Genomic DNA, 14,039 nt, shown 5'->3' on the forward strand with positions numbered 1-14,039 from the left:
ATGGGACTCTTGCCCTCCGCTTGCTCTGTGCCTTCAGTGAAGGCACAAGCTTGTAGCGCGGGCCCGTTCCAGCCAGGGAGCTCTCGCCAGCTTATCTGCGGCGCTTTGATCACACTCTCGTTTGCAGCTTGCGACAGAGGTGCTGAAGGGCAGGTGTCCTCGGAGGGACCCGCAGGGAATTAAGCAGATCCTTAACATGGTTCAGATGATGCATTACCAGAGTTCCTGCATCCAGGGGCAAGTTTGCTTAACTGTATCTCCTGCCCTGGGAAGGATATAAAGGGTTTTTTTGCATATGGGCATAGTTCCAGTAGATCTGTATGTTCCATAAGCACTCTGCAGCACTGCCTTGAGGCTCTGCTCTCTCTGTTTGGATACACACACAACTAATTATTTTTGCAGCAGGAAAACAAATTGTATTGACATGTGGGTTAAGAGGTGTTGGACAAGTATCTCCCAGACTCTGGCATCCTCAAATGGTTCAGTTGGGTGCTTAGAATAGTTTAGATGGTTGCTGGTCAGATCATACAAAAGGCCAGGATTTCCTGTGGCATGTGGAGCTGGAGCTGAATTCCAGTCTTGAGAGTTCTTGGATGTTGCAGGGGGAAGTTTTAATCTAATAGTTCCCTCCTTCCCTGCACAGTACCAGTACAGAGTACTCGTACCCCTAGCCCTGTGCTTACAGTTCGGAACCTGAGTTCCAAGTGGGATGTAAACCTGAGATCCCACCAGGCTTTAAGTGCTGTGAATCGAGTCATGGTGTGTCTTTGGCCCTCTTGCACCCTATGTGAGTGTGAGGTTGTGGTTCAGCTTTTGGATGAAGGAACTCTGAAATGCCTTAGCGAAGAGCTGGCAAGGTCCTCCCAGTGCCCTGGCCCACATCCCTCCTGGGTCCTGTGCTGATGTACAAGGCTGTGTGTGCATCTCTGATCTTGGAACTAGTGAAATCCTTGGAGGAAACATTCTGTCCTCCACAGCATCTTCCTGAGGGTGTCAGTGCTCTCACAAAAGTTGCTGGGAGCAGTTCTGCTGTTACAGGACTTTGTCTTCTCTGCTTAAATGCCTCTTCTTGTGTCCTCAGTCAGGGCAGTGCTTCGAAGGAGAAACCCAAGCCAGCATCTGAGCATTTCATAGCAGAGAAGATGAAGAAGGCCTACTACTTGACACAGAAGATACCTGACCAGGTATGATACAGTCTCCTTTGGTACTTGTGCCATCCTGCCAAGCCACTGACCCAACCCGTCCCACATGTCTGCCCCTTGTTCTTCGCCAGATTGTGCCCCTCTGTGGGGACAGCTAGATGACAGGCAGCTCTTGGGCTCCAGTGGGTTACAAGACAGCTGTTCTGAAATAAATTTGGTTTCCTTAAGACACTGCTGCACTGGCTCATCTTTACATTAAAATAGGCATGTGCCCACATTATTCATGAGTCCCCAAAGAGGGTCTGAGCACTGCCTGCTCTTTCTTGTGTCTCTGCACGTCTCTCATAGCCTTTGCCTGTCTTACGCACGCAGTTTAGCAGGGACGCTTGCCTTGTGTGCCACCTGGTAGTGTCTGTAAGAGAGGTTGGGCTGCAGAACTGGGGATCTCCTCAGCAATGTGCGGTGTGGATGTCACCACTGAGCCTCAATTTCTTAATTTTCCCTGTGGCCTGTGTCCCAAAGATCTCAGATGTGTGGAGACCTCTGCCTGAGACACTTTGAGGAGTGGGAAGGGGGAATGACAAGGCAGAGTTCACTTCTCTCTGACCCTGGGTTGTTCTTGTCTACAGGATTTTTATTCTTCTGTCTTGGACATCCTGACCCCAGATGACGTTCGCATCCTGGTGGAGACAGAGGATGAGTATTCCCGGCGTGGGCAGTTCGAGCGAGTGTTCCCCACCCACATCTCCATGCGGTACCTGCGCTTCTTCGAGCAGCCTCGTTACTTCAACATCCTGGTGACCCAGTGGGAGCTCAAATACTACTTGAATAAGCACAAAGGTAACTGCCATCTGAGAGCCTGGCACAGTCACCTGAGTCAGGCAGGCTGCCTGCTGGCAGCTGTGGGGGACTTTTGAGCTGCACATGTTGAGCGGGAGCTGCCTGCCTGCACAGTAGCCACAAGAAATATGTCACTCTCCCATACTAGTTCAGATATCAAGCTTATTCTGAGTTGATCAGAGGTGCTGACTGCTCTGTTAAACGCAGCACCAGCACTTCTAGGTGTTCTGTGGCTGAGAAGCAGTGAGGTCTGGTGGGAAGTGTTAGGGAACATAAAAAGAAAGTGACTGTAGCTCAGGACTCTGCATTCAGCATCTGATCTGGCTGGAGAGACTTCTGCAAGAATTGACCCTCCACTGGGCAACCATATGTGTGCTCCTAGCTTGGCTGTCATGCAGAGAAAAAAAGATACTTTTGTCCCTTTTCACTGATGTTAAAGCAAATATCAAAAGGGTCGGTAACTGTCTTTCACAGAGAGACAGTAACCTCATAGCTCTCTCCAGCTGCGTTGTCAGCATGTGTCATCCGTTGCCTCACTAATACCTCTGCTGGATGCTCTCCTGTCAGCTGGAAGAAAGATTCTGTCATCGTCTGCACTGAAGTGCTGCCCTGAATGCTCAGACTGGAGTCCGGGTTCAGTGCTCCAGCTTCCCCAAAGCAGCCCAGTGAGCAGATTTGCTCTACCCCCTCGTGACTCTTAACATCTAAGCAAAACCCAGCCTCCCCGGCCCCTTCCCATTCATGTGTGTTATGTGCAGCCCTGCTCTCAGGCAGCAAGGTGCACTGCTCCCCTTGGCCCCTGACACATGGGGCTTTTTTCCAAGGTCCTGGGGCTTGCTGAAAGGTCATTGAGGAGCAGAGTTTAGACAGCAAGGACTCCTCCTATAGCCAGGGCTGGTATCATGTAGCAAACCACAGTAACCCCAGCTGGACAGCATCAAGTTCTTGGCTATTGCTCTGCTGCTTCTTAAATCTCAAGGCACCTTAGCTTGTGCTATGGCTCTAAAGCCTGTAAAGAAAGAGAAAATGGGAAGGGAGCGGTCTTGGATTTCTTAATATTTCTGGGTTAGCAGAGAGCAGGGAACTTGGCTGTAGTGGGGACAGCTAGCAGGAGTCCTTGGAGGAAGTGGAACCTCTTCAGTGCAGACACAAAACTCCGCTTCAAGGTGACCTCCCTTGCTCTGGAGCAGCATGTCTTGTGTGCAGCTGGAGGAACGGTCCCTTCCAGTCACACCACTGGTGAGACTGGTCTGTGCTGGATTTGCCCTCTGTCAGGGATGGAGACCAGGTCTCAGCCCATGTCAGGCTCCAGATGGATCCCTGCAGGGAGGAGATGATGAATCCCTTCAGGATGGGGACGATGCGCTGTGGTGCAGCAGCTGATGGGTGCTGCGCAAGAAGGAGGCTGCCCGAGCTGCCCTCCTCTGGGAAAGGGGCCAGTGACAGCAAAGCTGCTCTACATTTGCACTGAAGGAACTTTCACCAGTGCAGCCCAAATCAGGTGCTGCTGTTGGCAGGTACCAGGCTCAGGGGGACAGCCAGTCTGGTCTAATTCGGCAAATCCTGTGTTGCCCCAGTTTCTCTGCTTAGCTGAGCCTGCTGCACGATGTGTCTGGCTCTGCGGGAGGAAAGCAGGCGCTGCGGCAGCCCACGTGCTGGTGCTCGCTGCTGTTTGCTCGTACAAAGGGTGAACGCCCTTGGTTTACCCCGTGTTTGCTGGGGCTCAGGCACGTGTTCAAGTAGTTATTGCATAGCATGTACTGCACAGTCTGTTCACTCCGTGCAGCATATTTGTGTACCCAAAGCTGGGAAGACTTAACTCTCTGCAAACATAGTCATTCATTCTTGCTTCTTGTCTTTTCTGTCACCTCCCAGGTCTGGAGCTACTGAAGAACTGGTGTGTCAAAGGGTACCACACTGGGACAGGGACAGATTTGGCCCAGATGGTGCGTATGGCTGTGGGCAAGCTAGGGAGAGGTGGTTGTTTGCCTGGACAGACTTGGGCAGAGACCCTGCTTGTTCTGGTTCCTGGGGCTCCCACCCTACCTTTTTGTGCTCTTCCCACTCTGCCAAGGCACCCAGGACTCAGGAAAAACCCACACTTCTGTGTCTCCCACCAACAAGAAATCCACCCATTATATCAGATCTGCAAGTTCTTTGCATGTGAATATCCTTGGGTGTACCGGGCACAGCCCTACATATTTGGCACATAGCCTGCCCTTATTCCCCTCTGTGAGGGAGCCATTTTCGGCTGTCTCTCCTGTGCCTTTCAGCAGGCTAATCCAGTGAAAGAAACCCACTCTTTTGACCTCAAGATGCTCTGCTCCCACTTACAGCAGAAGGATTCATTAAGCAGAGAGCAAAGACTGCTCTGTTTGCTATTCTGGGAACAGTCTGGTGGCAGTGACGATGTGCAGCAGTGTGAGGCAGATCAAGCTAAAGCACACTAGGGCAGCCTATGGCAGAGCACAGCAGACTTGAGGGATTTTTGCCATGACTTAAATAGCCATTTGATTGTCTTCTCTCCTGCAGTGGTCATTGCCAAAGTCTTTCTTCCTCCAAAAGAGCAACGTTCAATCAAATGGCTTCAGCAAACTGGAACTGGGCAGACTGGGGTGAGTTTGCATTGGCCATGATGTGCATGATGTTCATAATGTGGCTTTAGGACTGGTGTCCTGAGAGAGAACTGGCAGCAGGGAAAGCAGCTTTAAGGGCAGAGGAACAGGTTGACTTGCAAGGTCTGAAGCCAGCTTCTGCTCTCTGGAGAGCCAACTGGTGGGACTGGCATGATACCTATGTGACTAGGTGTGTCTCCTTGGCACTGTATACCCAGCTCAGATGGGAGTGAGGTCCAGAACAGCCAGACTGGGTGATGTTTGGGGTTGTCATGGTCAGTACATGCTGAAAAGATGTTCCCCACAGGAACCTGCACCACTTCTGTGGGCTCTTTTGTGTCCAGCAGTGAGCAGAGGCTCTCAACCCCAGCATGGAGTTGGGGAGACCAGCAAGGCCTCTGGGGCTGCTGTGCTCTGCCAGCTTCCCCAAGCAAACCTGGGCTGCAAAATGGGTGCTGCTGGCCTCAACTGTCTCCTGCAGAGAGGTGGAGGGCTGGGGTTTATCTGGGTGAGCCTCTGGTCTCTGGTATTAGAAAAAGGGCATCCCTGCTCCTGTGCCCAGGCTGGGATGAAATTGGGTTTACACACAGCCAGGGAGATCAAGCTGTGACCCTAAGGTCCCGTCACTGTTTTCGATATCTCTTAGGGTGAGTGGTGCTGCCTGGGATGGGAGGTTGAGTAGGTGACTCTGGCAGCCTCATCTCTGAGCCTGTGTGTGATGATACGGTGGATGAATGTTGCACCCTGGCCCTTTCGATCGTTTCTTGCTGTCTCTAAGCAGCGCAAGGTCTCCTTTTTCCTGCAGCACACTTTTCCCTTCAGCTACTGAGGACATAATGAGATGTCAGGAGCCCAGGCCTACTCAGAGCTTCCCTCTCAACAAGTGCACTGGCGGAGCTGGCCAGAAACCTGCTGGCTGCCTCTCGGACACCACCCTGGTGATGTGACCAGGCAGCTGACGTCCCTCCCTGGGGATACCTCAACCTACCTCAAAGGAAGAGATTGGAGCTGTCTCTGGAGAGCAAGGACTGTGGGAGACCCCTATGCTGCACACTTGCCTGTGGGGCTGTTCTTGGAAAGGGATGTTCTACAGGGATAAAGGGGGAAAACCGCGTGACTTCTATTTTTAAAACAAGTGGTGAGCTTGGGGAAATGGAGTTTGTCTGGCCTTTGTCCTAGGCTGCTCTCAAAGCCTTGACGTAGTGGTGGTGGTTTCTTTGGTGCATGGGAGCTGGCTAAGCTTGGAGGCAGCCTGACCTGCCTATGTGTGACCAGCATCACTTGAGCCCTTGCTCAGCTGTGTCTCCATGCACTTGTCCTGAGCCACTGTAGCCTGTCCCATGGAGAAAAGTCCCCAGCCCCTGCCCTGTTCCTCTGGAATGAGCAGTGCTTGGGACTTCGAACTGATCTGTTTCATCCTTTCAAAATGTCTGTGCCAACATCCTGCCCTCCCCCAGCCCCAGGGCCTGTGTAAAACCTTGGGCCTGCACATTGCTGCTTGAGGGAGACCATGGGTATCAGCACACCTCTGGTTTGTGTTGGGGGAATTAGGGCTGCTGGGAAGGGACCATCCTCTCGAGGTGACCTGCACTGTGCATCTGGCGGCTGCAGCCTGGGCTCTGCTCTTTATTTTCCTTCTGTTTCTCAAGGATTTTTATTAAAATTTTACACTCTGCTGCTCTCCTGGCCTCCATCTGCCTCCATTTCCCCAGCCTGCTTGGGTCTGTGGGGCAGCTCAGCTCTGCACTGTGCTCTGCTGCAGGTAGGGTTTGTGCCACCACACCACTGTCCCTCTGTGCTTCCTGGCGCTGGGGACCTTTCCTGCTGCCCCATGACAGGCAAGTGTGCCCTTCTGCATGGGGGAGTAGCTCCCAGCATAACTGCTGTCCCTTGCTAGCTTTGGGTTGTGTGTCCCCCAGCCTGGGAGAGTGATGCTAGGCACTTGGGCTGGTTGCTCAGGGCCAGAGGAGGTGCTGAGCCCCATGTGTGGGCCCTGGGGCTGGTGGAAAGCTCTTCCCTCTCCCTGCAGCGCCCTGCTACCCAGAGCTTGTCCCTGTTTCTCTAGTCTCCTTGGTGACAATCTCATCGCTCCTCGGCTTCTCTCCAGCACCTGAAAATAGCTGCCGAAAGTGGAGATGCCTGCTCCCTTCCCTGCTGCCAGCACCCGGCAGTGGCCAGGCTGGAGCCAGGCTGCCCAGCGCAGCTGTAAGGGATCAGCCCCATCCCATCCTCTGCACCGTGGTGGGGCAAGGGCCACCTGGGACTGTGTCCTGGTGTCACCCCAGCACTGAGACCCTGACTCATCCCTCTGCTTCCTCCTTGCCTTGGGGTAGCACCAGGGGACAGGAGCTTCCCTTGCACCCCACCACAACCCAGGGTCCAGCTGTCCCCCAGGAGTCAGCCAGAGCTACTCTGTCCCCTTGGCCCAGCAGCCACCAGCCCACTCGCCCGTGTCTGCTCCTGGGCCGGCACGGCAGCCAGCCAAGCGGTTATTTGAACCTTCCTGAAATAGCAATGGAACCTGGAGCAAGCGGAGGGAGGGCAGGAGGGGCTGGCCCAGTGGTTGAGGAAGGAGGTTCCCCAGCAGCCACGGGCTGACCCTGCCATGAGACCCCAGATGGCCGGGGCTGGCAGGACTGCAGGCAGGGCCATGGCAGCTTGCAGGGAGAAAAGGGTCTCAAGCTGCTCTGCCTGCTGCCCAGCCTGGGGATGGACCATGCCTTCCAGCATCCCCCGGGGAAGTGGGGGCATGTTGTGCCCCTTCACCTAATCCTGCTGCAGGATGGGGTGGTGGTAGCACCTGGGTGGACAGGGCTGCATTGTGGCAGGTGCTGAGCACCGCTCCTGGAGGATGGGGGATTTCTGCCCCCTGCCTTCCCTCCATCACCCCCTCCCTCATGTCCCCAGTGCTGTGCCCAGGGCCGTCCCCTCCAGCCCAGTGCTGTGAGGTCACGGGGTGGCGCAGTGGCTGCGGGTGCTGCATGGCCGTGGCAGTGGTGGCGGCGGTGTGTGCATTCCCCCCCCCGCGGCAGTGGCGGGGGCATGGCTGGCATTGCTCACTGACACCCTATCTGCCAGGCCCCCACCAGCCACTGGCCCAGAATAGCAGCGCTGCCCCGCAGTCAGCATGGAGCGACTCTCCAGCCCCGCCGCGTCCCAGGTACCGTCGGGCCGGGTGGGGGGCTCGGCTCAACAGCCCCCCGCTTGAGGACAGGCCACCTCCCGGGGTGGGGAGATATGGGGGGCTGGCAGTCTCCTTCCCATGGGCAGGCAGCCTTTACGACAAGGATGTGGAGCACAGCATGGCCCACCCGCCTGCCCTGGTTGTCTCAGCCCCTTGGGAAGGGTTGGGGGACTCTGGCATAGGGTTGACTCTTTGCTGGGGTTGGCTCTAGGCTCCCCAGGGATAACTCCCTGTGCCTTTGTTGTTGGAGGGTGGCTTCTAAACATTGCCTCTACTGGCGGGTTTGTGGCCACGATTGCTCTTCCTGCCATGCATGCTGCTTTGTTATGGGAGGGTCTCCTGGGGACCTGCCGGGTATGGGTCAGCTGGTTGGCTGTGCTCGCCTCCCTCCTGCATAGGGCTGCCCCCCACTTTGTTATTGTAGGGTCTCCTGGGGCAGACCTGGTCCCTGGGGGGCTGGTGGGGCTCCCAGCACGGGAGGAAGCAGGACCAGGATTTACACCTTGGTGCTGGGAGAAGGAGAGGATGAACATGGAGCTGCCATGGGACATGCTGTGCTCTGGCAGGGGAGAGAGTAGCCAGGGGTTTCTTCTGTCCCTTGCCCTCACCCTGAGACCCCCTCTGTACCCCCAGGTTGGGGGTATAAGCTGGGCATCCTGGGCTAGAGACACCACAGGGGCAGCAGGCTCTGGGGGTCCTGGGCCAGTGGGGCGCTCTCTAGGGGAGTTAGGGACTGAGCCCAGCCTGCATCCCCACCCTGAAAGGACAGTCCACTTTACCTGGCAGGGTGAGCTGGGGCAGCCGGGTGGGTGCAGGCAGCACCCATGGGTGTGGGAGAGGCTGGTCTGGCTCCTGCTGAACCCCATTGCTGTGTGCCCCCTCAGGTGGCGCTGCTGGATGCCACTGCCCGCCCCGAGGAGGAAGGTGGGTAGCAAGCAGTGCCTAGGCATGTGGGAGGGAGGGCTCGCTCACTCATGCAATGAGTGCATCCATCCTCTGCCTGGTGCCCCCAGGCTGGAGAGCCACGGTGCTCTGTGCTGCCCCTGTGGAGTGAGGAATAGGGGGTCTATGGGAGCATCCCCTCCTGAATCATTCCCCTGCTCTCACCAGGCAGGAGGGTGCTGAGACCTGGCAGCTCAGCTCACTTGTCAGGGCTGGTGTGGGTTTGCCTGCAGGGTTCTCAGGGACCCTGTGCTCCAGGGAGGTGGAGGAGGAGGGAGAGGAAGAGGAAGAGGACAGCCAGAGGAGCCCACGACCTGTCACCTTCACACTGGGAAACGAGCTATTGGGGCTGGGCCCAGAGAGTGACTTTCAGAGCCCTGATGCCGAGATCTACATGCACTTCATGAGGAGCCACTGCTGCTATGACACCATCCCCACCAGCTGCAAGCTTGTTGTCTTCGACATCTCCCTGGAGGTGACAAAGAGGGGGATTGAGAGGGATGGGCAGACTGGGGTCAGTGATGCCCTGACCCCCTCCTCACTCTGCTGACAGATCAAGAAAGCTTTTGTGGCACTGGTGGCCAACGGGGTGCGTGCTGCCCCGCTCTGGGACAGCAAGACACAGAGCTTTGTTGGTGAGTGCTGGCAGCACCGCCTGGCCCCTTCCCCTGCCTGGCAGTGAGGGGCGTGGGCAGCGCTGCCAGCCCCAGTATCTCCACAGGAATGCTCACCATCACTGACTTCATCAACATCCTCCACCGCTACTACCGCTCGCCCTTGGTGAGTGTGGTGGGGAGGCCCCAGGGGGTTCGGGGAGAGCATGGGGCAAGGGGGGCTGTCCCCACCTCTCCTGGTCTCCCCTTCCTCTCCTGGTCCTCTCTTCATCCCTAGACCATGACCGGGGAGAGTTCTGGTCCAGGCTAGTGTCCGCTTGGCGCCCCTCTGCCCAGTACCCAATATGTGATCCCTGCACTTAGGGTGATGGGGTGGGATGCCTGGGGAGATGGGCAGTGTCCCAAAATCCCTTCAGTCTGCTGTGGGGCCACTGTAACCAGGGCATCTCCTTGCCCTCAGGTTCAGATCTATGAGGTGGAGGAACACAAGATTGAGACCTGGAGAGGTAAAAAGCAGGGAGCAATGGGGTTGAGTGGGTGGGAGATGTGATGCAGGGCATGGAGTTGAGCTCTGGGGTTGCAGGACTGCATGAGGGGGATGGGAGACCCCTCTCTCACTTCGCTCTCTTGGCAGAGGTGTACCTGCAGGGCTCCTTCAAGCCATTGGTGTACATCTCACCGAGCCATAGGTGAGAACCTGCCCATGCGGGAGAGCACACCCTGTGGGGGGGAGGTGCCCAGGATGCAGCCCTAGTATCCCCCATGGCCTCCCTGTCACCTGCAGCCTCTTCGATGCTGTCTACTCCCTGATCAAGCACAAGATCCACCGCCTGCCCATCATCGAGCCTGTCTCAGGCAACGTCCTGCACATTCTGACGCACAAGCGCATCCTCAAGTTTCTTCACATCTTTGTGAGTGCTGGGGCTGCATGTGCACACACGGCGGGTGAGTAGGGGCACAAGCAAGGGCATAGGGGTGCATGTAGGTGCTAGCCCAGCCCTGCCCTGCTGTGCTGCAGGGCTCCACCATCCCTAAGCCACGCTTCCTGAAGAAAACGGTGCAGGAGCTGTGTATAGGCACCTTCCGTGATGTTGCTGTTGTGCTGGAAACTGCCCCCGTCTACACTGCCCTGGAGATCTTCGTGGACCGCCGTGTTTCTGCCCTGCCCGTCGTCAACGATGCTGGTACCTGGGGAGGCAACCAGCTACACCCCTCATTTCCCTCTGCCAGCCACTCCAGCTCCATCCACACCCAGATCCCCACCCCTGCTAGCCTGGCCCTTGGGGTGCAGGGGGAGCATGGTAGGTGGTCCCCGGGTTGCCCTCTCCAGCCCCTGCATTGTCTCTGCTTGCAGGACAAGTGGTTGGCCTCTACTCCCGGTTTGATGTCATTGTGAGTACCTTGCATGTTTGCACACCTGTGAACAAGTGTGGCCTCTTGCACACTGCTGGTGGGTCACTCACACATGCCTGTACCCATGCAAACCCACCCCACATGCCCCAATGCACAGTCTGCCTTGAGTGTCACTGGGGCTCGGTGTCCCCTTTAGTGGCAGCACAATGAGGTGCCAGGAGACACTGGGGTGCTGAGCAGGGCCACCTCTTCTGTAGCACCTGGCAGCTCAGAAGACCTACAACAACCTGGACATCAGCGTGCGGGAGGCGCTGCGGCAGCGAACTGTCTGCCTGGAGGGGGTCCTCACCTGCTACCCCCATGAAACCATGGAGGACATCATCGACCGCATCGCCAAGGAGCAGGTGAGCAGCTGGGGTGCCTTGCACCAGCACCACTCCCCCCTTCCCCCGGCAACTGCTGAACCTGCCTACAATGCTCTTCCTGCACTCACAGGTCCATCGCCTGGTTTTGGTGGATGAGAACCAGTACCCGCGGGGCATCGTTTCCCTCTCTGACATCCTCCAGGCCCTTGTGCTCACTCCTGCAGGTATCGATGCTCTTAACTCTTAGCCCGCAACGCACCGTCTTTCTCCACTTGCATCCTTCATTTCTCTCCACTTCAGGTAGGCGCTGTCCCCTGCCACTGTGTGCCTGTCCCCTCCCTGCCATTGGGTCACCCACACCTTGTCACCTCCCTGCTCAGGCCACCTGCCTGCACACCAGCCAAACCTCCCCTTGGGGACAGGGGAGGCTGGGGCTGGGGTCCAGCAGCGCTGGGTGCCTGGGTGGGGACAGCAGGACCCAGATGATGCTTGTCCCTGGGGACACAAGGATCACAGAGGATCCATTCTGAGGTCCTGATCCCTCGTGTCTGTGAGGAAGGATGGGGCCACCTGCCAAGGAGACATCCCCAGACCCCCATCCAGGCAGCATGTGAGATGCAGGTTTTGCAGTTCCCTGGGCTTTGGGCTGGATGAGGGTTTTGGAGTGTGATACACCCCAAGATGTGATGCACCCTTTTTTTGACCTTGCCTCAAAGCCCCCCCTGAGACCTGTGCTCCTCCAGTGCCATTCCTGGGGAACACACATGGGACAGACACCCAGTTGCACATCCGAGATGTGCCATCCATCACCAGCCACATGCACCATGTCGCTGAGCCATGGGCCATGGCTGGCAGAGCCTACTGCCCCCCCGGCCCCAGTGGCCCTGGCCACTGAGCCTCTGGCACCTGCGGTGGCCATGGCCACTGAGCCTCTGGCACCTGCGGTGGCCCCAAAACCACCTGCTTCAGGGATGGGGCTCACTCACAGGCTGAGCTGGGACCGTGCTGCCCGGCTGCCTGCACTTGGCTCCCCTCGCCCATTGCCCGGTGAGTCCTCATTGGGGGTGGGTGGGCACAGCGCTTGCACATACTGTGGCAGCCATTTAGGGGTGAACTGGGGAGGGGGGAGCTGGCCCCAGTGTCCTGCTGCTTCACAAAGGTAATGATGCTTTTTTGGGGTGGTGGTGGGGAAGGGACTTGGGTCACCCCATGCTCACCCATGTCCCCAGCAATGCCCAGTTGCTCTATGCAGAAGGGGTGTGGGGGCTGGTGTGTGTGTTAACACACCAGACATGGAACCCCACCATTTCCCCATCATGGTGCCTTCACTCATCCCTGGTCCCCATGGGGATGGCTGTGCCTGGAGCTGCCATGGCGTCACCACGATGTTCCCACTCCATGCCAGCAACCCCCTCCAATTCCAGGGCTTGCATCCAAGCCAGGGATGGAAGCAAGACCCCACCGTCCCCTGTGCTGTCCCTGTGGCTGCCAGAGTGGGTCAGAGGGTCATGCCACAGGGTGCCCAGCCCAGCGTCGGTGCTCACCGGGGGGTTACGGCATTGTGCCCTCTCTCGCCCCGCAGGCATCGACCGATCCTTGTTCTGAAGACACCAGGGAAGTGCCATCTCTGACTCAGGGGTCTCTTGCATGGCTGTGGAAGGAGGCCTGGGCTCCAGAGGCTCTCCACAGGGAGGACCTGCCTGCCCATCCTGGTCCTGGGGCTTGTCTTGAGTCCGGGGCCCGATTCTGCCGGCCTCAGGGAGGCAGGGAGCAGGGAAAAGGTGGCCCAGGGGTGCGTCCCACCAGCGAGCATATGGTGATGCTCAATGGGCACCATGCCGAGGGAGCCATGCCATGCCTGCAGCTGGGCATAGGGACACACATGGCCCTGAGGCGCTCAGCCACCCTGCCTCCATCCTGCTGCTGGATTTGAGCACTTTGGCCATGGCTTCCCCCACGGCAAGCATGGTCCCACCGGCTGCGCCTGGCAGCGTAGGCTCAGCTGCACACGCAGGCTTGTTTATTGTAGGGTCACGAGGTGCTGGAGCACCTGGCAGAGGTGCAGCCCATGTCAGAGCTGGCACCAGGACAGGCACTTGCATGGGGACCCTGCGCACATTTTGTGGGGGTCAGGGGGTATTTATTTATTTTACAGTCTGTTCAGCCGTGTTGTAATAAATCAGACTGCTCCAGGCACTGCCGCCTCACTTTTCTGCCGTGCAGCTAGGCATGGCTCCTCTGGAGAGGGGTGCTGGCTGCTTGGCAGGGCTGGGGTATGCAGCCTGGGATGCCCACTAGGACCCATAGCAGTGAGGGTGGTGTGGCAGAGAGTGGCACCTCTGCCCTTGTGAGCAGAGCCAGGGTGACAGGGACACTGCACATGGTGTAGCCTTGATATGTCCCCTGTGGCAGCAGTTAGCAGGTCCCCTTGGGGTCACCCTGGGGGCAGCAGCCTTGGTGCCAGTGAGGTTTCTGTCTGCTCCTTCCCCCCAATCCAGCTGGGGTCCCCAGCAGGAGGAGGGTGAGGGGGGGTTCATCATGGGGTGTCCTGTACCCCTACCCTCCAGGAGTCTGGGCAAGCGACAAAGCAGCCCCTGCCTGTGGCTGCTGCCAGCTCTGAGGCCCTGTGATGGCCCTGGGTGGCAGCCCCATGTCCCCTCTTGGGGACTGGGGGGGCTGAGCTGATCCTCTCCCAGCTGTTTTGCCTGCTGAGAGTCCTGCCCCTATTCCTGTGCCCCCATATCAGCATCTTGGCGAAGGAACAGCTGATAGTGAAAGGTCCCGGGTGCTCTACACTCCCCATGTGCTGGCTGGCTCTGTCAGGGGCCGTGGTGCCAGCGCTGCGTGGTGACAGGCGCCCTCTCCCTCGGTGGGGGACATATTGTGTAATTGTTCTGCTTGCTTGGGGCCAGGGCTGACTCCATCCCTTGGGATTGGGTGCAAACCCTAAACACTCACTGGCAGCTTGACCAGGGAGGCAGCAG

The 14,039-nt window shown here is 57.5% G+C and overlaps 2 protein-coding genes across 11 annotated transcripts in view; both read left to right on the plus strand.

The window, feature by feature from the left end:
• Window positions 1-6,278, plus strand: part of TTLL4 (tubulin tyrosine ligase like 4) — a 25,549-nt gene extending 19,271 nt beyond the window's left edge. For both annotated transcript variants that reach the window (XM_065070696.1, XM_065070697.1), the window contains 5 exons: window positions 1,082-1,184; window positions 1,772-1,982; window positions 3,858-3,928; window positions 4,515-4,597; window positions 5,403-6,278. In XM_065070696.1, the coding sequence (XP_064926768.1) occupies window positions 1,082-1,184; window positions 1,772-1,982; window positions 3,858-3,928; window positions 4,515-4,597; window positions 5,403-5,544 (610 nt within the window). In that variant the 3' untranslated portion in view covers window positions 5,545-6,278. The remainder of the gene's footprint in view (window positions 1-1,081; window positions 1,185-1,771; window positions 1,983-3,857; window positions 3,929-4,514; window positions 4,598-5,402) is intronic.
• Window positions 6,279-6,497: 219 nt separating this feature from the next.
• PRKAG3 (protein kinase AMP-activated non-catalytic subunit gamma 3) lies at window positions 6,498-13,251 on the plus strand. 9 transcript variants are annotated; one of them, XR_010474023.1, is made up of 12 exons: window positions 6,498-8,705; window positions 8,957-9,198; window positions 9,277-9,358; window positions 9,445-9,503; window positions 9,798-9,843; window positions 9,972-10,026; window positions 10,122-10,248; window positions 10,356-10,521; window positions 10,692-10,729; window positions 10,948-11,094; window positions 11,186-11,355; window positions 12,638-12,775. XR_010474023.1 is itself a non-coding variant. In XM_065070712.1 (12 exons), exons 1-12 carry the CDS (start codon window positions 7,725-7,727, stop codon window positions 12,986-12,988), a joined length of 1,650 nt encoding a protein of 549 aa, XP_064926784.1. In that variant the 5' UTR covers window positions 6,498-7,724; the 3' UTR covers window positions 12,989-13,251. The 9 variants fall into 9 exon arrangements, 6 of the variants coding, with proteins under 6 accessions (XP_064926784.1, XP_064926786.1, XP_064926787.1 ...); XM_065070712.1 differs by having other exon boundaries at window positions 6,498-7,757; window positions 8,666-8,705; window positions 10,356-10,729; window positions 11,186-11,279; window positions 12,638-13,251; XM_065070714.1 differs by having other exon boundaries at window positions 11,186-11,279; window positions 12,638-12,854.
• Window positions 13,252-14,039: the final 788 nt, after the last annotated feature.

Source organism: Columba livia, chromosome 7 (genome assembly GCF_036013475.1).
Source record: "Columba livia isolate bColLiv1 breed racing homer chromosome 7, bColLiv1.pat.W.v2, whole genome shotgun sequence".
In the NCBI taxonomy this organism is placed as follows: Eukaryota; Metazoa; Chordata; class Aves; order Columbiformes; family Columbidae; genus Columba; species Columba livia.